The sequence below is a fragment of the Pteronotus mesoamericanus genome, unplaced genomic scaffold (assembly GCF_021234165.1).
Source record: "Pteronotus mesoamericanus isolate MK-2021 breed Mesoamerican mustached bat unplaced genomic scaffold, CSHL_Meso_final contig_130, whole genome shotgun sequence".
NCBI lineage: Eukaryota > Metazoa > Chordata > Mammalia > Chiroptera > Mormoopidae > Pteronotus > Pteronotus mesoamericanus.
The window spans coordinates 24,550,996-24,574,579 of record NW_026555060.1 but is presented as its reverse complement, the minus strand read 5'-3'; the positions used below and the strand labels follow the sequence as shown (position 1 = coordinate 24,574,579).

Here is a 23,584-nt window from a genome sequence, read left to right as displayed (position 1 = left end):
CAGATCGGTACTGTTGGGCACTCAGAACAATTTCTAAGATTAAGACTCTTACTATGTAGTTAAGGAGATAAGGCATAAACACTCATAAAAGCAAGAGAGAAATAAAAATTTAAACCCTAATATTCGATATTATAAGGAATTGCATGCTTAATTGCGAAATAACTTGTTTTGAGAGGGAGTACCTTGAGTTCAGAGGAAGGAGAAAGTATCAGTCCATCACTAAAGGCTTCTTACTATAGGTCTTTAAGATTTTTCTGGGTCAGCTTTTGCTGAAGTATATTTCAGAATTGTATAGTATTAAGTATGGGCAGGTTTCTATGTTTAAAGAAGTTCAAAAACACTGAGATCAGGAAAGCTTTAATAGGGTAATGTGCATTGTGAACCTTATGGAGGTGGTTAAATATGTAGTCACTCAAAGACACACTTTGGTATGCTCATTGATTTGAGAGAGAGGCCAGGGAGAGAAACATTGATCAGTTGCCTCTTTTATGTGCCTTGGTATACAGGACAACACTCGAACCAAATGAACCGCTCAGCCAGGGCCAGAAGTCATGATATTCTTCTTGATATATTTAATCTCTTCATAGAAATAGGAACTGTTTTACTAGCAGACAGTATAACTGTATTGTATTGAGTTATATGTATATACCTTCAACTAAATCCAAAATTAAAACAGAAGTTGCTGCACCAAGCATTATTAGTGCATTTGATGAGAAACTTAAAGAAAATTCTATTAATGTAAACTTCCCCTCCCACCTCAGAAAACTGGGATGGGAGTTGAAGGAACTGGCATTTTAGTTACTGATTGTAATGAGAAGAATATAGATTTTAGGAGTATGTTTTGGTAACCACTGTTCCTGGTGGAGAAAAGAAACAGCACTTGAGGTCATCAATTACCCCTGCTTTTTCCACGATCTGTCCTTCCATACCCCCAAATCTGTACACTTTGCCAACGATTTTTTATAAGGCTAAAAATGTGCTTAACACTCACATCCTTAAATGGAAATAAAATAATAGCAACGAGAAGATTTCTCTCAGCTGCCCCCCCTCATTCTCTTTTATTTTCTTCTTGCTCCAGTTTCTTAAAAGTATACTTGTCTCTTCTACTGCTGACATTTATCATTTGCTCTACAATCAGAGACCACCAGTGTCATCCTAATCGCCTCATGTTAGTTGATGTCTCTGCAGATTCTAAACTGCTGGACTCTTCTGCTTTTTAGGAAACTGATTCTAGCTCTACCACCTGCCAGTGTTGTAACTTTGGCCAAGTTAGTTTAGTGCTCTAAACCTCAGTTTCCTTGCCATTAAATGAAGATGATAATTTTACCTTTTAAAGAAGAGTGTCCTTATGAGTTAAATGAGATAATGCATAGAAAGTTGATCACGCATTGCCTGAACATATGATCCTTCTCTGGTGCCACATTCTCTTAGTTCTCTTTTTAAATTATTTTTATTTTATTTTTTCCATTACCATTTAGTCCCCTTGCCTGCCCCTACCCGCACCGCCGTCACCACAGTTGTCCACGAGTCCTTTTCCTTTTTTATTTTTTTAAGATTTTTATTTATTTATTTTTAGACAGGGGAAGGGAGGGAGAAAAAGAGGGAGAGAAACATCAGCATGTGGTTGCCTCTCACACACCCACTACTGGGGACCTGGCCTGCAACCCAGGCATGTGCCCTGACTGGGAATTGAACTGTATCTATGAACACTGTGTATACTTCCACTTATTTGTGTCTTCTCCAGTATTTTTCTTTAGTGCCTTATAATTTTCCAAGTACAGGTCTTTTACCTCCTTTGTTAGGTTTATTCCTAGGTATTTCATTCCTTTTCAAGCCATTGTGAATGGGATTGTTTTCTTAATTACCCTTTTTGTGATTTTGTTATTACCATATAAACATGCAACTAATTTCTATATTGTATTTCTATATCTTGTATTCTGCTACTTTGCTGAATTCATGTATCAGCTCTAGTAGATTCTTGGTGGAATCTTCAGGATTCTTTATCTACAGTATCATGTCATCTGCAAATAAAGGTAGGTTTACTTCTTCCTTTCCAATTTGGATGCCTTTTGTTTCTTCTTGTCTGATTACTGTGGTTAGGACTTCCAGCACTACTTTGAGTAAGAGAGGTGAAAATGGGCATTCCTGTCTTGTTCCTGGTCTTATGGGGAATGCTTGTAGATTTTGCCTGTTGAGTATGATGATGGCACTTGGTTTGTCACATATGGCCGTTACCATGTTTAGGTGCATTCCCTCTAGACCCACTTTGCCAAGAGTTTTTTTTTATCATAACTGGGTGTTGGATTTTATCAGATGTTTTTTCTGCATCTATTGACATGATCATGTGGTTTTTATCCTTCATTTTGTTTATGTGGTGAATCTCATGTATTGATTTGCAAATGTTGCACCAACCTTGCATTCCTGGAATATATCCCACTCGATAGTGGTGTATGATCTTTTTGATTCATTGCTATATTCTGTTTGCTTATATTTTGTTGAGGATTTTAGCATCTATGTTAATCAGGGATATTGGGTTATAATTTTCTTAATTTGTAGTGTCTTTATCTGGTTTTGGAATTAGGATAATGCTAGCCTTGTAAAATGAGCTTGAGAGCCCTCCCTCCTCTTGAAATTTTTGAAATAGTTTGAGAAGGAGAGGTGTTATTTCTTTCTGGAATGTTTGGTAAAATTCACCTGTGAAACCATCTTGTCCAGGGCTTTTGTTTGTTGGGAGTTTTTTTATTCTGCTTCAATTTCACTAGGTGTAATCTGTCTATTTAGAGTCTCTGATTCTTCTGATTTAGTTATACGTGTTTCTAGGAATTTATCCATTTCTTCCAGGTTGTCCAGTTTGTTGGCATATAGTTGTTCATAATATTTTCTTACAATCCTTTGTATTTCTTTGGTGTTAGTTGTTATTCCTCTTTCATTTCTAATTTTATTTATTTGGGTCCTCTCTTTTTTTTTTCTTGTTGAGTTTGATTAAAGGCTTGTCAATCTTGTTTGTCTTTTTAAAGAACCAGCTCTAGGATTCATTGATCTTTTGTATTCTTTAGACTCTATTTCATTTATTTATGCTCTGAACTTAATTATGTCCTTCCTTCTACTCACTTTGGGCTCTGTTTGTTGTTCTTTATTAAGTCCCTCTAAGTGTAAAGTTGAATTGTTTATTTGAGCCTTTTCCCGTTTTATATTTATTTATTTTTTTGAGATAGACCTGTAATGCTATGAATTTCCCTCTTGGGATTGCTTTCTCTGTGTCCCACAGATTTTGGATTTTTGTGTTCTCGTTTTTATTTGTTTTAAGATATCTTTTGATTCCTTCCTTGATCTCTTTGTTGACCCATTTATTGTTTAATATCATCTTATTGTTAAGCTCCCATGTCCTTCTATAGTTTTCAGTGTTCTTCTTGTGAATGATTTCTAGTTTCATAGCATTGTGTTCAGAGAAGATGCTTCCTATGATTTCAGTCTTCTTGAATTTATGGAGAATTTTTGTGTCCTAACATGTGATCTATCCTAGAAATTGCTCCATGTACATTTGAAAAGTACGTATATTCTGTTGCTTTGGGGTGAAACGCTCTGAAGATACCAATTAAATCCATTTGATCAGGTGTGTCATTTAAGGCGGCTGTCTCCTTGTTGATTTTCTTTCTGTAAGATCAATCCATAGAAGTCAATGGGGTGTCAGAATCCCCGATTATGACTATTTCTGTCGATCTCTCCCTTTATGTCCATCAAGATTTGCTTCACATTATTTAGGGGCTCCTGTGTTGGGTGCATAAATGTTTACTAGGGCTGTTTTCTTGTTGGATTGTTCCTTTTATCATTATTTAGTGTCCTTCTTTGTCTCTTACTATAGCCTTGATTTTAAACTCTATTTTGTTGGATATAAGTACCCAGCTTGTTTTTAAATTTCCTTTTGCATGAAATGTCTTTTTCTATCCCTTTACTTTTAATCTGCATGTCTTTTGGTCTGAGGTCAGTCACTAAGAGGCAGCATATATATAGGTCTTGTTTTCTTAGCCATTGAACACCCTCTTCTTTGGTTGGAACATTTAAGCTGGTTACATTTAAGGTGATTAATGATAGATATATATGTAGTGCCATTTTATTGTTAGACTACTCTCTGGGTTTTGTTTTTTTTTTTTCCTTCTTTCTCTTTCTTCTTCTTCTTCATAAACCAAGCCCTGTAACATTTGCTGTAGTACTGGCTTGGTGTTAACAAACTCTTAGTTTTTTCCTGTCTGGAAAGCTTATTTCTCCTTTGATTTTAAATGAAAGCCTTGCTGGGTAAAGTAGCCTTGGTTGTAGGTCCTTGCTTTTTATCACCTTGACTATTTCATGCCAATACCTTCTGGCCTGAAATGTTTCTATTGAGAAATCAGATGACAGTGTAATTGGTGCTCCCTTGTAGATAACTACTGGCTTTTCTCTTGCAGCTTTTAGGAATCTCTTTGTTTTTAAGCCTTGTCATTTTAATTATGATGTGTCGTGGTGTAGGCCTCTTTGGGTCCAACTTGTTTGGGACTCTCTGAGCTTCCTGGACTTATGTGTCGTTTTCCTTCACCAGATTGGGGAAGTTTTTGGACTTTATTTCTTCAAATAGGTTCTGGGTCCCTTGCTCACCCTCTTCTCCTTCTGGTATCCCCAAGATATGGATATTATTACAGTCATGTTGTCCCAAAGGTTTCTTAAACTTTCCTTATTTAAAAAATTTGTTTTTCTTCTTGCTACTCTGCCTGGATATTTTTTTCTACCTTGTCTTCCAAATTACTGATTTAATGCTCTGCTTCATCTAACCTACTGTTTATTCCTTCCAGTGTATTATTTATTTCAGATATTTTATTCTTTATCTGACTGGTCCATTTTATGGTTTCTATATCTTTTATTTCATGCTGTTGAGTATCATAATCATTGCTCTAAACTCTCTATCTGATAAACTAATTGCCTCAGTTTTATCTAGTTCTTCTTCTGGAAAATTCTCTTCATTTGGTTCCTGGTTCTTTGTTTTCCCATTTGGGCCGCCTCTTTGTGTTTGTTTCTATGTAATAGATAGATCTGCAAGTCTCTGGTTCAGACCTAAGTCAAACCCTGTCTGTGCCTTGCCCTAAGCAACCTGTTTGGAGCTATTAGGAATCCACAGCTTGTGACTCACTCTGCTGGGCCTGGGTTTGTGCACAAAGAACCGGGCTGTGCAAAAAGGCCGGCTTTAATGACACCAGGCCTGGGGAGATCTGCTTCTGCCTAAATTAAGGGTTTCCTTTAGAATTAATCAGTGAATGTCTTCCACCTGTACACCTCAGTAGCCGGGCTTAAGTACCACAGAGTGATGCCACTTGGAGGGGATTCCTCTGCCTGAGCAAGATGGCTCCTGCAGTATAGGGAATGACTCAGGACAGGAATCATGTTGGCTGTTCCTTCACTTCTCCCCAGAGCCAGCAGCTCCAGACTCTCCTCAGGTGTCTCTAGTCAGCTCTGCCCTTCTTCTGCCAGAGTAAGTGGCTGCAAACAGAAGTTTTTGCATTTGCCCTTTAAGAGATTCTGTATCTCCAGTCATCTCTCCCTGGTGGATAGAAACCCTACTGTTTTTCATAGCTATATGCTATTTGGGTTCCTTTCTCAGTTCTGGTGCTGTAAGCTGGGGAGCCCAGCTTGGTGTTTAGACCCCACACCTCTCATGGGGAACTCTCTGGCTGCTGTAATATCATTTTAGCACTTTAGCTGCAATCCATGGGAGCCCTGCCAGCCCTCTCGTGGCTCCTCTGAGCTCCCTACCAGTCAGTTGTGGTAAAATGTCTTATTCGGTCTGTCTGTAGTTAATAAGGCTTATCTCCAGCCAAGTGTTCAGTTGGTTATTCAGGATGATTTTTCTATAATTTACTTGTAATTACAGTTTGGTCCTGGGAGGAGGTTAGTGTGGCTTCCACTTATTCCTCTGCCGTTTTGGGTCCAATTTTCTCCTAGTTCTTACTTATGACTACCATCCTCAATATCCTTTGCTGTTTTCATCCAGCTGAGTTTATGTGTTGGTGTTCCCCAGACTTTCTTCCTTCACCTTCCTTTTTTACAGAACACATTTTACTTGGGGTTAAGTTAACATCTTACTTCCCAGCAGCCACCAGTACATTTATCTTGTCTAAACCCCTCTTCTGGTGCTTAATAAGTTTTCATGTACTGCAGCATGTGGCGTGTCGGGGAGCACCGCCATGCGTTGCTGCTCATCCCCTGTCCAGGCAACAACTGCTGCGTTGGGGGCAGAGGGCATCACAGGGAGCCTGGCACTCCGGGATCAGAGGGTTACTGTCCGGGGCCAGCTGAGATGGGACCTGGGACTCTGAATCCCACAGAGCCCGTCCTGGGGGTGTCATGGATGGGGGGGGAAAACGCGAGTCCTCGCAAACACTTCTCTGTTTGCCAGGAGAGGGGATGTGGCACATCCCCCTAGTTGGGAAGGTCCCTTTGTTCAAAGTCTTTTATTGAAAAGGTTATCAGTGGGGCTAGGTAGCAGGAATGCACAGGTTATCTAATTACATCAGTATGTTAATGTTTACAGAGAATAGGTGATGTTTTGAAGAAAATAAATGGCAGGAGCATACCAATTTACAAGGTTCTGAGAGGAGACTAGTAAACAAGAGAGATGACTAAACAGGAGAGCATAGTAAACATAAGAGTGCCTAGGGGTATAAGGTTAGGGTCTGTGAATAATGTAAATTTCCTTCCCAGCATGAGCTGGCTATAGCTTCTGGGGGGGAAATAAAGCACACTTTAAAGAATGTACTTTTAGGGGTGATTTCCCTGGGAACCACCAGGTTTCGTTTAGGGCGTTTAGGGCTGTCTCCAGTATTGTTCCGAGCCTGGCCAGGCGAGGGGAAGGAGCTGCCAAGAGACAAGGAGACTGCTTTCAGATAGAATGAGGACTCCTGCCATGTCCAAGCTGAGCCAAGGGCTGTGGGCCTTTTTGTCCTATCTCCATGTCCCCGAAATTCTTGGTCTGCTTCCCATACCGGATGATGTTTGGCTTAGGAGGCGTCTTACCCATCATCAACAAGCCACCATCACAGGGCCAAGCGCAGTGGGGACAGGTTATGTCTCCTCAGGGGCCTGTTTCTCTAAGAGCTCCCTGATTATTTCCAGCCTTGGGGCCCTCCCACTTGTCGGCAGGATTACAGTTCCTGAAACCAGACAGGGCATTTCCCAACAACGTACCTCTAGCAAAATATATTCATAAACTCAATTTCTTCTAAAAAAATGTGTTTGTCCTTCTTTTATATTCACTTCTATATTCTCCCTGTAAATTTGTAATACATTTTACCTGATCACTAAGAGAAACACCTCTTTTTAATTAAAAAAATTTTTTTTTGCTATTTAGGAGCCAGTGGTCACAAAATTCTATTGATACTATCTTCTAAAACACCTCCACAAATCTAGGGTCTCCTCTTCATACCCGGTGCCAGTGCCTTTTGTTTTCCATAGCTTGAAGTATGAGGAAGCTTTTTAACCAGGTGTCCCCATTTCTGCCTTCACTCTAGCTCCATCATATTGTCACAATCTGATTTTATTTATCCTCTGCTTAAGAATCCTGCCTGAGAAATAAAGCTGGTTAGTAAAACTATATTAAACACATATAATAGTCAAATAAATTGTAATATTCTAGTTAAAAAACAAATTTGCTCATTTGACTGACACAGTAGTAAAGCTAATGGGAATGAGAAATGGTGCACATATACTGTCATTGAAATTTGGAGAGGAAATTTGGCAATATGTTTCAGGATCTTTAGAGGCATTCATACATTGGACAGCTTGGACCCCCAAAGTTTTATTCACATCATGAATTGTAATAGGGAAAAAAAAGAAAAATAATCTAAAAGCTCAACAATGGATTAAGGGAATGATATAGAGCTATTGAAAGTGGTATTTACCAAAGAGTTTTCATATTGTATAGAAAGTGCTTTTAGGAAAAAGAAAGCAAGCTGTAAAATTTTACACATAACAGACACGGATATGTTAATACGTGTAAAGAAACGACTTGTATATCAATATGTTAGCAGTGACTGTCTCTGAATAGTGAGAAATAATTTTTATTTTCAAGTTGCCTGTGTTCTCCAAATTTTCTGCAGTCTACCTCGTTGATAATGGAAGGTCAGCTTATATACAAAGATAAGCATTTACCCTCACTGACTGACATTTTAAAAATTAGTGTTCTTTTAGCTTTTTCAGTAACCCTCTTGGTAAAATAAGTAACTATGCCAATATAGGCATACTTATTTATAAATTATATGCCTTTGCAATTGTACCAAATATTTTATGTATGTTATAAAACACAGAAAAGTAAATTGAAAAGCATGATATAAAAATAAAGACATAAATAGAAGTATAGAAGTTACAAGACTTTTTTTTTTCTCTCCACACCCCAGTAGATCAAGTCTTACCCACCTGACTTTGGAGATCAGTAGTCCATAGGATAAAAAAATGTTTTTGAAGAAAAATTTAGTTATTTATAGACTTAGTATTTAGCCCATAGTAGATTTTATGAAAAATTAGGTGAATAATTGAAAGAATAATGTTTATGTAAAACAAGTGAGTAAATTATGGAGGGCAGAAAGTGTAATGCCTACTTGGATGATGTTTGGAAGTGGGAGGGTTCTTTCTATAGGGGAATAATGAATGATAGGCCTCTGACATTTTTACTTGTTATATGTTAACATATATGAAGAGTTTTTGTTAATAATGCATAGGAGTTTAGTTAATTTATCTCAGTTTCAGCTGTTATTAATAAATAAGCTGTAAGGACCATTTTTGCTAAAAGATGATTGACTAAGTAAAATCTTATGAGACATTATTGAACCAAAATATATATAAAAATTGTACACTGTTAATTCATTTATATTTACTTTTGCAGAAGTGTTTTTATATACCTTTTGATCAAAAGGAGTCAACAGATGAGATTGGAAAATATTCATGAGGAGTCAAAAGTTAGTCTGTTTTTTTTTTTAGTAAGTTACAGTCTTTGAAAAGCCTTCGGTTTTTTCATCTGAAAATAAGGCAATAAAATAATTGATTTCTAGTAGTTCATTTAAAACTTCTATAATTTCGCCATGTTAGTTAGATTGTACCTCCTTAACCTCAATGTTTAAGAGTAATTATGGAATCACCGATTTGATTCCTGGCCAGGGGACATGCCTGGGTTGCAGGCCAGGTCCCCAGGTGGGGGCTTGTGAGAGGCAACCAATCAGTGTTTCTCTTGCACGTCGACATTTCTCTCCTGTTCTCCCCCTTTCTCCCGCCCTTTCCCTTTCTCTAAAAATAAAATCTTTTTTAAAAAATGAAGGTGATAAATTTCATTTAAATGTTAGCTGTCTGAGTGTGTAGAAGTTTAGTGTTTATAATAAATGATTATCATTAATTGTCCAGGCACTAGCCAGGTTAGGCCAGCACATACTACTGTAGTGGAATTCTCAAGTAACAGAAGACTGGGATTTTAGTACTGATTCTCAGTCAAGTCATTTGATAGATTTGTGTTCTTTTGTTGTTTTCTTAACTATTAACTCAGAATCGTGATAGCTGTTGTTCTTTTTAGAATGTTATTATATGGAACAAATAGGATAGTATTCTGAAAAAGTAAGAAACAACAACTAGTTGACGACACCACCATATTATTGTTCTTATTGTTCAAATTAAAAAAATGAGGATGGTAGGTTTGGTTTTCTGATAAAAATGTTGTTCTGAGATTAAATCCAGTTATATTTATCTTGAGGTGTCTGTTCACATTGTATTGTTGTAATAGAATTATGTTGTATTCAGCATTTCTTGAAATATGTGTCTATGTAGGGGGCATATTTGCAGAGTATTTGAACTTTGGTGTATGACTGTAACTAGTGTTAAAAAAGGATAATTATTATATTGGAAATTTCATTATAAAGAATATCTAATAAAAAAACAAAATATAATTTGTCACTGTAATATCCTAACTGAACCTTAATAGTATTTTTGCTTAAGAGAGCTCTTAACATTCATTATTTTTAAAGCAGCATCTCCTAAAATGTGTTTCTTATAATATTAATGTAATGGGATGTTAACTAGTCATTGTTAACATTTCAAAAGGGGGATTTATGTTGCCAAATAAATGTGAGAAACATTTTAAGTCAAACCGATTTCTTATTTTGAGATCCTTTTTAATTCTGATAAAATGCATTATTTCCCCAAATTATTTGACCATGAAACTGTTTTGCAAAGCACTTCCTGGCACTCATGTTCTGCAGAGCTTATTTTGCCTTAACCTAAAACCATTTGAATATAGCAAAAATTATTCCCAAATTTATTTAAAATATTTGGATTGAATTCAATCTTAGTAAAATAACAGTTCTTATCACAGAGATTTCAAAATGTTAATTATATAAGCAATGTCTCTCTTAATTTTTAGGTACGAAAAAAAGACCAGATCAACATTGAAACAAAGAACAAAACTGTTCGTTTTATTGGAGAACTAACTAAATTTAAGATGTTCACAAAAAATGATACACTACATTGTTTAAAGGTTAGTGCTGAATTATTTGAATTTTTTAATAGGTTTAAAGTTTTGTAATAGTTATAAATGTGAGAAAATGAAATAATTAAGAAATGCTTGATTAATCCAAAGAAAAGCAACAAGAGAGTAAAAAAGAATATTTAACAGATGAACAAAGTGGACAACAAATAACAGGATGCTAAATACAGAAGTACAACTGTAAAGTAATTGCATGAAATATGAAAAAAAACTTAAATACATCAAGTAAAAGCCTTAGGACTATAAGGCTTGATTAAAACAGCACCACTATATGCTGCCTATAAGAGACATGCCCTTAAATGTGTGTAAAGATCAGAAAGGCTAACGTAAAAATATGGGAAAAATACTCTATGGAAGAACTATTCAGAAGACACCTGGTTGCATTATTATCAGACAAAGTAGACTTCAAGACATGAAGTTGTGTTAGAAATAAAGAAAGTTAGTTGATAGTGAAGAAGAAATCATTTTAACAGGAAGGCGTTACTTCCTGAATCAGTATGCATCCAATAATGTAGCTTCAAAATATATAAATCAAAAATCGACCAGGAAAAGAGAATTAAACAAATCCACATAGTGACCCACTTTAAAATACATACCTTCCAATAGCTTAAAGAACAAGCAGACAAAATTAGTTAAATATTGTATATAAAGACTTGAATAACACAATTAACAATATTGATCTAATTGGCACTATACCCAGCAGAATTTAGTCTCTTGAAATACACATGGACCATTTATCAAAAGCAACCATAAAGAAAGACTCAGCTAATTAGAGAAGACTGAAATTATTCAGATTATGTTTTCCATCCACAATGGAATTTGAACTAGAAATCGGTAACTCATTATATATGGTAAAGTTGATGTAGTATAGATGGAATAATTCTACATTTGAAATTGGTCATTACTAACAATAAAATTTTTTATCAAATTGATTTCCTTGGGATATTGCTAGGAATATTGTACAAAATAGGTCCTCTGGATTCAAATTCATTTGGAAAACTTTGAGTTAGGCAAAATTAACAAATAGTTATTAAGTTATTGTTTAAAATACTAACAGTCATTATAAACATTCAAGGGGTTAAGTTTCCTAAGCCTACTTGGAGCATCTCAGAACACTACAAAGTACATTTAGGGAAACTGGACAGCATTTTAAGAGGGATTGTGAAAGCTTTCTCAATGCTGTAATTGAAAGGAATAATTTACCATATTAGTATATTTCTTGGGAGTAATTATTACAAATTATATAGGAGGCTATACATTTCTTTGACAGAAATTCTATTTCTATAAATTGATTTTAAGGAAATAATCACAAATGTATGTACAAATTTATCTGTAGGGATATTTGTCACATCCTTGTCTATAATAGCAAGAAATTGTAAATAATTCGAATGTCCAGTAAACAAGAATCAATGAAGTTTTAGTATAGTTTATATTATACAGTACTATGCATCTTTTTAAGTCATGCCACAGTATAAATAGGGACATGGAAAAATGTTAGCTAAAAAAAAAAGAACAAGATATTAAATGATATGTCTGAATCTATTTTCATTTATAAAATATATGCATAGAAAAAGATTGAGCGGGTGAATACTACAAAAGTGTTACGGTAATGTGTTTGTAAACTTCATAAAATAAGTCTTTTGTAATCAGAATTTTAAAAGTAAATATTACTTAAACCAAAACAAAATCATTTAGAAAATGTTAGCTATGTATGTGATGTGTTTAAATATGTGGCTTTGATATTAGTTTTCATATGTCTGTCCAAAAGCAAAGATATTAAATATATTGAAGTTTTTAGATAAAATTTTAATGGCGAAACACAAAAGGTGCGCAGCAGTGAAGATTGTTAAACTAAAGTAGACTAGCTTTTGTTTTTTATACTGACATTTTTAAAGTTGTTACGTACATTAAGGTATAATTTTTTAATTTTCTCTATTGAAGTATTGTCTTTCATCATTATTATTACAGATGCTTCTATCAGACTTCTCCCATCACCATATTGAAATGGCATGTACCTTACTGGAAACATGTGGAAGGTTTCTTTTCAGATCTCCAGAATCTCACTTGAGGACCAGTGTACTTTTGGTGAGGGCTTGAGAATCCTAAACATTTCTACCTCAACTAGAACATTTCGTACATATGAACTGCCGTTCCTAGAGAGTTGTTGGAATTTTCCTCACTTGGTTGCCAGTGAGCTAATGGTGGTGTTAAGGGGGATTAAGTTTAACCAAAAATAACTTTTGACAAATGATGCAAATGAACAAGTACTGTTTATACTATTACATTAGATTGGTGTGCCATAAGCACATAAATTATAAAGCTAATGTAATAAAATTAAATTTTAAAATAAAAAAACCCCATAAAATATAAGCCTAAAAAAATTACCTTGATGGGAGAAGTTATTTCTTAAGTTAATTAGGATGCTGAAATGGCCATCTAGTTTATTAAGCAATTAAGTTATTATACTTATTGATAATATCCATGCATTTTGCTGGTAGCCTTTGGTGGGGGATAGCAGGGGTTGGCGTTAGTGTTCAGTAGAACTCTGGTTTAGGAATCCCTGGGCATACACTGTCATTCATCAATGTTGATGTTACAAAAGTCTTGATTGTGTTATTTTCTCTGGATATATTATTTTTTTAGAATCCATTTATGGCTTGAATATTCTGCCTGTGACTCTTAAAAATGAAGAAACGTGAAAGTTTATTTTTCCTAAACAAAAACAAAAAAATACTAATATGAAGGCCATGAAATGGAATTGATTTCCATATTCTCTCTAGGTTTATATCACATTAATCATATGATTCAAGTTCAAATTTTTATTGTAGCAAGGATAAAATTCTTCTTTCTCTTTGGCTCATTCTGGTAAGATTAAGTGAGACACTGCATATAAAAATATATTAGATGAAACATATATAATATTATTAACCAGTACTACCTCAATAAATTTAATTAAATAAAAAATGTAATAGAGATGCTAGGAAAGTTTAGTTTTTAATATCTACTTTTTATTTATAATGTTGAACCCTCGAAGTTTATTTTTCACTAGGGAAAATATTTACTAATTGTGGTGGTATGGATGAACATCACATTGCTGGTAACCAAAGTCCTTCCCGCCTGACTGGTTTTCTTGGCTCAGTGGATCTTTTCCCCTCTTATAGCAAAAGAAGCTAGTTATTATTGATTCTCTTGCTTTTAGGATAGGAGTCTGGTTTATTTATCATTTTGTGAGTCCTTTGTGTCAGGCATGTTATGGCTAGTTAGGAGGAGTAGTACAGAAAATGAGATATAGTTACCATCCTCCAAGTGGTCCAAACATAGTACTAATTCTAATACAGTGTTAAGCGTTTTAATATAGGTATACAGAGAATATCATGGGCTCATGAAGGGATACCTAAGCAACACTTGTGAGTCAGGGAATACCTTCCCTAACAGCTTCATACTATTCTCTGAGTACAAACTCTTATGTCAGACCTTTGGGATATAAAGATGCAAAAAATAGTCCATACTGTCATGGAATTGAGTAAGTCAGAGGAATAATTAAGTAATTGGAATAAATGGTGGTAAATGCAATACTATAGTATGGGTAAGCTTGGGTATTATGGGCATAGGTAGAAGAGGCACTTAATCTAGTCTTGGTATGTTAGGAAAAGATTCCTGGAAAAATAGCATTTATTTTAGAGACTAATCCAAGTCTAAAAGGCAGAGAAGAAAGGCACATTGAGCCAAGCAGCTGCAGATGAGATTGAAGAGGCAGGCAACAAACTAGATTTTAAAGAGCCCTGAGTGCTTTACCAGCAGTTTCCCTCTGCACACTTAAAACCCAAAGTTCTTACTATGTCTGCAGAGTCTGGTATTAATCAGGCCCTCCCTACCTCTTAAATCTCATCTCATGCAGTTTTCCTGCAGGCATCTCACTGGCCTTTTAGTTTCTGTAACATGTAACTCTCTCTCCTTAGAACTCTCTGTTCTTGCTCTTGCTTCTGCTGTGAATGCCCTCCCCATGGCTCTTTTCACCCTTTTGTCATCTTTCCGGTCATAACTTAGATGTCATTTTCTTAGAGAGGCCATCCCTAATCCACTCTATCTAGAGTAGGCTCCACATGAGTGCCTTACTATTTCCCTTCATACCACTGATCACAGTTATTATTTAAAAGATTGTTAGTGTATTTGTTGATTTGTTTATTCTCTTTTCCTATGCCAGACTGTTAGGCTTTATTAAGGTAGGAAACATGTCTGAATCGCTGTTGAGTTCCAGCACCTGGAATAGTTCCAGCTTAGTACGTTATAAGTGCCAAGTAAAATGTCCATTATATGACTGAATAAGTTCAGTAATCTTAATGTTTAGTGTGTTGCGACCAATCAGGGCTGGACAGGTTCATAGGATTCATGTATACGGAAGAATGTTCATGGAGCCATTGGGATGCCTGACATGCCTTTATTCAAGGGTGGATGATCCATGCACACTGCAAGCTGCGTGTCACACTGCATGTCATCTGTTCCCTCCGCATGGCACCCAGTATGAACCCTTGCATTTCCCCTGTGTGTCTGTGTTTGTGCCCCCATCTCAGAGTTAGAAGCCCCTACCTCCTTAAGTGCTAGCACAAACAAAGCTGCCTTCAGGCCAAAAAGTTAAGTAACATGGCATGTTATGGGAACCATTTATTGGACCCAGACTGAAGGCTGTGAGGCCCAGTGTCAAGACTATGAGAACACTATTTTATCAGACCCCTTCAAGTTGTGAGAAACTGTTTCCCTTAGTTACCCAGACACCTGGGTGAGGAAGCCAGACTGCCTCTACTTACCCTACACTTCGTATGATACTGTTTTAAGAATCAGGATTGCTGTTTGAAGTTCTCCAGCTAGTGGGTTGTTCTCAACTGGCATCTATTGGGTAGAGGTCAAGGTTGTGCAAAACATCCTACAATGCACAGGAAAAGTCCCTACCCCATGGCAAAGAATTATTCAGTCCAAAATGTCAAATTTAGAAAGCCTAAAGTAGATGATGATTGACTGGATCTGTGTTTTTAGTCAGCTTCTCTGAGTTGATGCTGAGGGCTCTGGACAAGTATAAGACCATGGGGGCTTTTAGTTCCTGTTTATAGAGATATGTCAGATTTATCTGGTACAGTATTGAATAACACACGCTCTGAGAATAAATTTGCTCTCAGTTATATGTGAAACAGGCAGAGCCAGAGTCACCTCTTTATTCACATATTTGTTCCATAATTTCAGTCACTCATATATATATATGAACCTTATTATGCTTAGATAAGTTCATGTAGTTTGGCAGAGTTACATATTACATTTGTAGCACAGTTCTCTGAATATTTTCTTGGACAAGGCCTAAGGTCTTGCAAGCAGTTATGAACTAATTTTTTCTAAACAAATGATTAGTGGAATAAAAATTAGTGTGTTTGCACACTCTTAGAAATACCTAGTGATTGCTTTTTTTCCCTTTTGTAGCCCTTTATCCTGAAATCTTATCATTGAGAACTTGAAGTTTTGTGAGGAATAAAGAAACCTTAGAATGAAAGTATTTTGTCTAATGTAGACTTTCTATTTTAGGAACAAATGATGAGAAAGAAACAAGCAATGCATCTTGATGCAAGATATGTCACAATGGTAGAGAATGCGTATTACTACTGCAACCCACCTCCAGCTGAGAAAACAGTGAAAAAGAAACGTCCTCCTCTCCAGGAGTATGTCCGGAAGCTTTTATACAAGGATCTCTCCAAGGTTACCACTGAGAAGGTGAATCTTTTTTTTTTTTTTTTTTTTAATTTACTGATTTTTAGCGAGGGGGGCAGAGAGATGAGCGCACGCGCGCGCGCACGGTGGGAGAGGGAGAGAGACTTGGGTTTATTGTTTTACTTATTTATGCATTCATTAATTGATTCATGTATGTGCCCTGACTGGGGATTGAACCCACAACTGTGGTGTATCTATCAGGGTGATGCTCTGACCAGCTGAGCAACTGGCAAGGACAAGAAGGTAAATCTTAATGGAATCATTCCATAATGGTCAACTTGAGAATTGTGATAGTTATATAATTTAATCAAATTAATTATTTTTCATCTTAATTATAATAGTATTAAAAGCAGTGCACTTTCCTTCTAGCCTGTGCACAAAATTATTTTAGGTCAGAGGCATATATTTCAGTTTTTGTAGCTCATTTTATTTGTAAATTGCTTTAGTACCCCACAAAATAGAGATGAGAAATGGAAGCACCTTGCATTATTCACATTTTGTAAATGGAGAAATTGAAGCAGAGCTATTCGAGTCCCAGCACTGACATTTAGGAGATGTGGGATTAGATCCCAAGTTCCATTATGATTGACTCTGTACAAGTCATCCTAAGAAGGAATTCATATGATGATACATAATATATGAGACATGTTTTGTTTTCCTTTTATAATAATAATTTCTTTCAATGGTAATTCTTATAAATTGAATTTTGAAGCTATATAAGTATATATATTTGAAACTGTGACTTTGTCTCAGGTATTCTGTAATGAATTTTTTACTTTAAATATTTTGCTTCAGGGGATCTTAACCTTGAATGTGCTTTAGGAGGCCCGTGACCCTTTGAAATGTCATCATTTTGAATTCTGGGGCTATCTGTATTTTTCTGGAGATGGGTCTGTAGCTTTCTTTAGATTCTCAACAGGGGTCACTTACAAGGAAAATTTTAGAACCACTGATCTGTTATTTTAATTACTGTAGTTACTGTCTTAGAAAATTCACTTTTAAGTAAGATATGTTGAACAAAACATTTCTTGGATAATTCTACAAGTTAAAACAATACAGTGTAGAACTTTTTTCTTTTTAAATAAAACAATTAACTTCTGGAGAAAGAAAATTTACGGGGAGGTTAAAAGGCATGAAATAATACATAGGTGAGGTAAAAGGTAATAGGAACGATAGTGCAGCTTTGAAAATTGAAACCAGTTTTCAGGGAGTCAGAAAAATAGTTTAAAACAGTAAGGATTTTGGCAGCTGTTTAGAGCTGATGAGAAGTTTGAAAAACATAGAATGCTTATGCAGTTGAAATGACAATAATATTATCAGTGAAGTTAATCCGAGAACATATTTAGTGTTTCAAGATGGGTTGTGGGTATAGAGATAAAAGGAGTACTTTTCAACCTGCCAATAGTATTCATTTTCCTTCAGAATAAAAATGAAAAGAACTTGATTGCAGGTAGAGCTCTGTAGATTATCCCATTACCAGTAATTTTTGAAATAGTAATAGCTAACTTTTACGGGGTACTTAAAATGTGCCACTTTCCTACATACTTCACATGTTTTAACTTGTCTAATCCTTACAACAAACTATGAGGTGCTTTTAATACCCCCTGCTTTTACATGAGGAGAAAAGACACTGTAATGTCAGTCTTGATGTTTTGTTCTTTATCTTAAGTGATCTTTTTAACCAATTCACCTTGGCTTTATTTATTTATTGGAAAACTTTGATACATAAAAAGTGTTTTAAGATTACATGCATCAAATGATACACAAAAGAAGATATTATTTTTGGTAAATCTTGGGTATTTCTTTCAGCGACCTTAATATATGAGTATATATTGTTAACTTGATTGAAGACCTAGAAACTAGGAAATTTGGGGGCATTATGGAAATATGTAGAGAAAATGGGAATACATTTTGCCAGTAATTCGAAAATGTCATGTTTAATATGTAAAGTGAAGAAGCTGATAGAGGGATCTCTAAAGTATTTTCTATTTCAAAAGGTCTTTATTTGTATAATCATAATAAAATATATTATTGGGTATATTGGACTACTATGTGCTTATCTTAGTAATTTAAACAAAATTCTCTTTGTTTAGGTTTTGAGACAGATGCGAAAGTTGCCCTGGCAGGACCAAGAAGTGAAAGACTATGTTATTTGTTGTATGATAAACATCTGGAATGTGAAATATAATAGTATTCATTGTGTGGCTAACCTCTTAGCAGGACTAGTGCTCTACCAAGAGGATGTTGGAATCCATGTTGTGGACGGAGTTTTAGAAGATATTCGATTAGGAATGGAGGTAACAAGGACTTTCTTTAAAGTTGCCAAATGGGAGTTTTTGACGAATTTAAACGACTTTTGAACCCTATTGCTGAAAAATGGTATTTTGAAAACTTTCCCCATAAGATGTCATTTACTATTACCTCTTCAAAATTAGTGGTTTCTTAATAAGCCTTGTTGTATTAGATTTCTTAGGCTTCTCTCAGGCTAATTCTGAGGTTTATTTTGACTCTTTTTTTCTCAAATCCAGTTAATCTTATTTTGGAAGAGAATAGTACATTTTTATTTTTTCTGGGTTACTGTTGGGACTCAAGTTATAGGACCCTATAAATTTATTAATTAGGAGAGTTTATAATCATTTGATAAGACTTCCTTTAAGCAGATCCTCCTTTCTGTAAGCTTATTGTTTTCTTAATTCATGGGTTATAGAGGAAATAAATTATATGGGGCTGATAAGGGAGAATTACATCTTGTTTTATAGACTAATGATAGCTTGATACTAAATTTAATATTTAACTTTTTTTAATTAAAACATTTTATAGATAGCCATTTCTTAGAGAAGAAGGATACTCATAAGTGCCTATCTTACTAGAAAAGGAGGAAAAAGACCATTCTTTTTTCTGTTGAGCATTCTTTCAGTAATTGATACTGTCAGGTGAAGGAGGAGAATTTTACCTCTTTTCAAGCACATTACTATTCTTTAATATAAATCTGTTGTGTTTTTTTTTTCCTTTTAGGTTAACCAACCTAAATTTAATCAGAGACGTATCAGCAGCGCCAAGTTCTTAGGGGAACTTTATAATTACCGAATGGTAGAATCAGCTGTTATTTTTAGAACTCTTTATTCTTTTACATCATTTGGTGTTAACCCTGATGGCTCTCCAAGTTCACTGGACCCTCCCGAGCACCTTTTCAGAATTAGATTAGTGTGCACTATTTTGGATACCTGTGGCCAGTACTTTGACAGAGGTTCCAGTAAACGAAAACTTGATTGCTTCCTTGTATATTTTCAGGTATATAAACTTAAATACGTAGTTTGGCATCATTTAATACATTGTTTGTGTTATAAAAGTATTCAAGCAGAAACACTAGCATTCATCTGTTATATGTAAGATATGTTCACAGTTAGACTAGACTTGATTTTTACTTCCTGCAAGGATGCTTTAGGGATTTTAAAATTTTGATGAATTTTATCTACAAACATTCTAATTGCATTGCAACTTTTATGATTGATAATGATTGGTCATTAACTTTGAGGATTATTTTGGTATACTTTATAAATTTGGTCTAGTAATTTATGAATTATATTTGGTACAGTAACTTATGAATTAAATTATTTGTAATATTTATATATACATTTTTATCACTCATCTGTGTTCTGGTTTCACATCCAGAATTCCTGTTTCTAAATGCCTTTTTTTTTTTAAGGAAAAAACTGTAACTCTGGGGGAAAAAATGGGTTTTTTTAAACACAGGAGGACATATTTGTTTATTGGTAAACTCTTGGGTTGTGCTTTCCATATCCTAATTTTAGTTATTTACGTAGGCTTATGATTTAGAACAAGTATGTATACATTAAATTCAGATATAAATACAGAGACATTTCTACAACTTCTGTAAAGGTGGTGTTTCAGAAGTTAACTTTGTAGGCTGATTGTAGTACTGATTAGGGTGAACAACTCACCATTCAGTTGTCCAGATGTTACTGAAATAATAGTACCATTCAACCTCTGTATGATTACTATTGTTTAGTGTTGGTTTATTCACCCAATAATGAAGAAAATAAATTTAAAACTACAACAGGAGGTATCAAAAATACATCCACATAGTGGCTCATGTTAAGTGGGAGTAACTGCTCTAGAGAAAGAGCAGTTTGTACATTTTTATTAAAGAAAAAATAAATTTTTCTTTATTTTTTCTTTAATAAAAATAAAGAAAAGTTAACGTTATTTTTTCTTTATAAAAATAAAGTTAACGTTATTTTTTCTTTATAAAAATAAAGAAAAGTTAACTTTATTTTTTTTTTAACTTTTCTTTATTTTTTCTTTATAAAAATAAAGGGAGGGGTTTGGACACTTGAGAATCAGATTCCCTGTTGTCTCAAAAGCCTGTCTTAGGTTGGTGACTGCCTGTACTGAAACCAGAGTTTTGCTGCAGAGTGTTAGCCGTAATTGTCAGTTTTCAAAATAGATTCTCTTTTATAAGAGAATCCTTATTTGAGAGAGAAAAGACTGCTCAAAAATATCCAAGAGCAGAAAGAGACAAAAGCATTTTTCACATAAACAAGCAGAAATGTGCAGCAGGGATAAACATGGGGGAATGAATGGGAGTGAGAAGTGTAGCCTGGGGATGAAGTAAGTGTATTCTGCCTACAATGTAGAGTGACCCAGCTGTTGCCTTGGAAGTCCAGGTAGAAAGGATCACCTATGGCAGTGCTTCTGAACTTCAGTGTGCATACGTCTCACTTGGGGATAGTGTTAAAATGCAGATTTTGATTCATTTGGTCTAGAGAGGTGGCATGAGATTTTGCATTTCTAAGAAGCTCCCAGTTGAGTTCCACACCTTTGAGTAGCAAGGACCTAGAACAAACCGGGGAGGAAAAGTGAAGCTCCCAGAGAAATACCTGCTATATACAAGTAAATTCTTGGGTTATGCTCTTTAGTTAATTTCAGCTTACAAGGTTAAAACAATGAACGAACCAGGATAGGAGAAGAGAGGGAAAATATCTAAACAGTGCTATATACACAGTAGATGTTCAATAAATGATTGTTGATTAATAATTTTTATATGTTAAACAATTGGATCTGCAGATACTTTAATTGACCTTTTAAAAAATCAAAGCAGATAGCATAGGGAAAATAATAAATGTTAATCAAAACCACGGCTTTGAATTTGGTTGTTTTTGTAAAATTTAGTATTTAAACCTGTTTAGAAATGGAGTTTCTGACTTGTTTCATTACCTGAAAATTTTCTTGGTATTTTATTCATAATTTTCTCTTGCCTTTCAAAAGATTTACAGTTATAATCAAACAGTATTTACAGTCAAGTCACTAAATGGCTTAGAAACTTATAAATTGAGGGAAATAATTGGAATTATGATCAGTACTGTTGACCATTAATAAAAATGATAGGTGTCTTGTACAACTTTTTAGTTTAGTTATTATAACTAGGTGACACCACAATACAGATTATTATTTAAAAATATTTTTGTTATTAATCTTATAGCTAAATTTGTTTTTTATTATCAGCGTTATGTTTGGTGGAAGAAAAGTTTGGAGGTTTGGACAAAAGACCATCCATTTCCTATTGACATAGATTACATGATCAGTGATACGCTAGAACTGCTAAGACCAAAGATCAAACTCTGTAATTCTCTGGAAGAATCCATCAGGCAGGTACACGACTTGGAACGAGAATTCTTAATAAAACTAGGTAAGCAATTAATTACAGAGAGAAAATGAAGGTGATATTTGGCAGGTTGTTTCTAGAATTTGCTTTTTATAATGTCAGTGTTTCCTTTGTATACTTTAAATTTTGATATTGTATTAACATAATAATAGTTTCAGGTAAGACCTGGGTGACATACTTTTTGATTTCATTAATAATCCCAAATTGTAGGTTAATAGTCATGTAAGACTTGAAGCCAATGATAGTGATGGATAAACACAATCCTTTTGGCCTCTCTTAATTTTAGAATTTTTGGTTGCTAATAGAAAATCTACTTTAAATTAGAGCACCTCTTATAATACAGTATATAATTTCAACAAGCATGATTTCCTAAGATAGAAATTATTGAGGGGGAATACATGTTAGAAGTTTGGAACTATGCTGCAGAATTTCAGACCTTATTGTTCATTGGGGGAGTTACCTGTATTTGTAAGGACCAGAGAAAATGTGAGAAACATGAAGAAGATTGAGATTTCTTCTCAATGAGAAGAAAACATGAGATTTCTTAGTGTCCTCCTGAGATGGTTGTGGAAGAAGAGTTAGCTCTTGAATACTTCCACAAGGGAAGGAGCCTGCTACCTCTGTCAGTGGAAATAACTGGAACAAGGTGTAACCTTACTGATCTGGTTTACTTGCAGAGAGTTGTTAACATGTTTCATTTTAGTCATTTCAAAGTGACTAAGTTTTTAGGCTATTTAGCTGATATTTTATTTCCGTCTAGCACTTTGGACCCGTTAAGTGTGTCATTAGGAGTTTCTTACCTTCACCAGTTATAATAATTGTATAACTTTACTATATTGCGTATATGAAGAACCACTTTTTGAGGTGAAGGCATTTCCGATCTTTTTTACCTTTAAAACTTAATTTTTTGCATATTATATACAGCATATTAGTAGGATTTCTTTCTCCAAAGGTAAATCCTCTTTTGGGAATATGATTGCTGTTATTTCTCTGAGCATTAATTTTAAAGGTGCTGCTTTAAAGTTATGCAACCATTAACTTACTATTCAACTCATAAGCGTATGTGATTCTTTTCATTCTTTGTCCTAAATATCTTTCTTTTCCTTTTCAGATTTCTAGTTGTTTAAAATGATCATTTAAGTAAATGCTTATTTATCTCTTATTTATCTACTTATTTCTTTCATTTACTTTATATGGTTTGGAATAGTTGAGTCCTAGCCTTGTTTCTCAAAGACTTTTACGAATGATATTCTATGTAGTGGGAATGAGCAAATACTAGTTTAACATTTAGTTTGGTAGCAGTGAAGAGAGTAGTGTGCTTTATTCTGTATAGACTAAAATTTTAAATGAAAGGACTTCCACCTCTCTTGAGGAGTCTGTCCTTGTTTAGAATATGGAAAGGGAAAAGTAGGTCACTGTTTGTAAATGAAACTAAAAGTGGCAACGAGAATCATTATGCTGTGAAGTTGTTCCATTTTCATCCTATTTTAGAGTCGAAATATCAGGAAGAAGATCTGTATGACTAAATCTATATTAAATCTATTTCCTGTTGATTAAACCCATTATATAATGTAGTATCAAAAGCCTTTGGTAGTTTTTTT

At 34.7% G+C, this 23,584-nt stretch overlaps 1 protein-coding gene across 4 annotated transcripts in view; it reads left to right on the top strand.

Annotated features, from left to right (window-relative positions):
- UPF2 (UPF2 regulator of nonsense mediated mRNA decay) overlaps positions 1–23,584 on the top strand; it is a 108,477-nt gene that overhangs the window by 60,555 nt on the left and 24,338 nt on the right. For all 4 annotated transcript variants that reach the window (XM_054593496.1, XM_054593487.1, XM_054593506.1 and 1 more), the window contains exons 10-15: positions 10,424–10,537; positions 12,515–12,631; positions 16,115–16,300; positions 18,391–18,594; positions 19,313–19,588; positions 21,824–22,007. In XM_054593496.1, the coding sequence (XP_054449471.1) occupies positions 10,424–10,537; positions 12,515–12,631; positions 16,115–16,300; positions 18,391–18,594; positions 19,313–19,588; positions 21,824–22,007 (1,081 nt within the window). The remainder of the gene's footprint in view (positions 1–10,423; positions 10,538–12,514; positions 12,632–16,114; positions 16,301–18,390; positions 18,595–19,312; positions 19,589–21,823; positions 22,008–23,584) is intronic.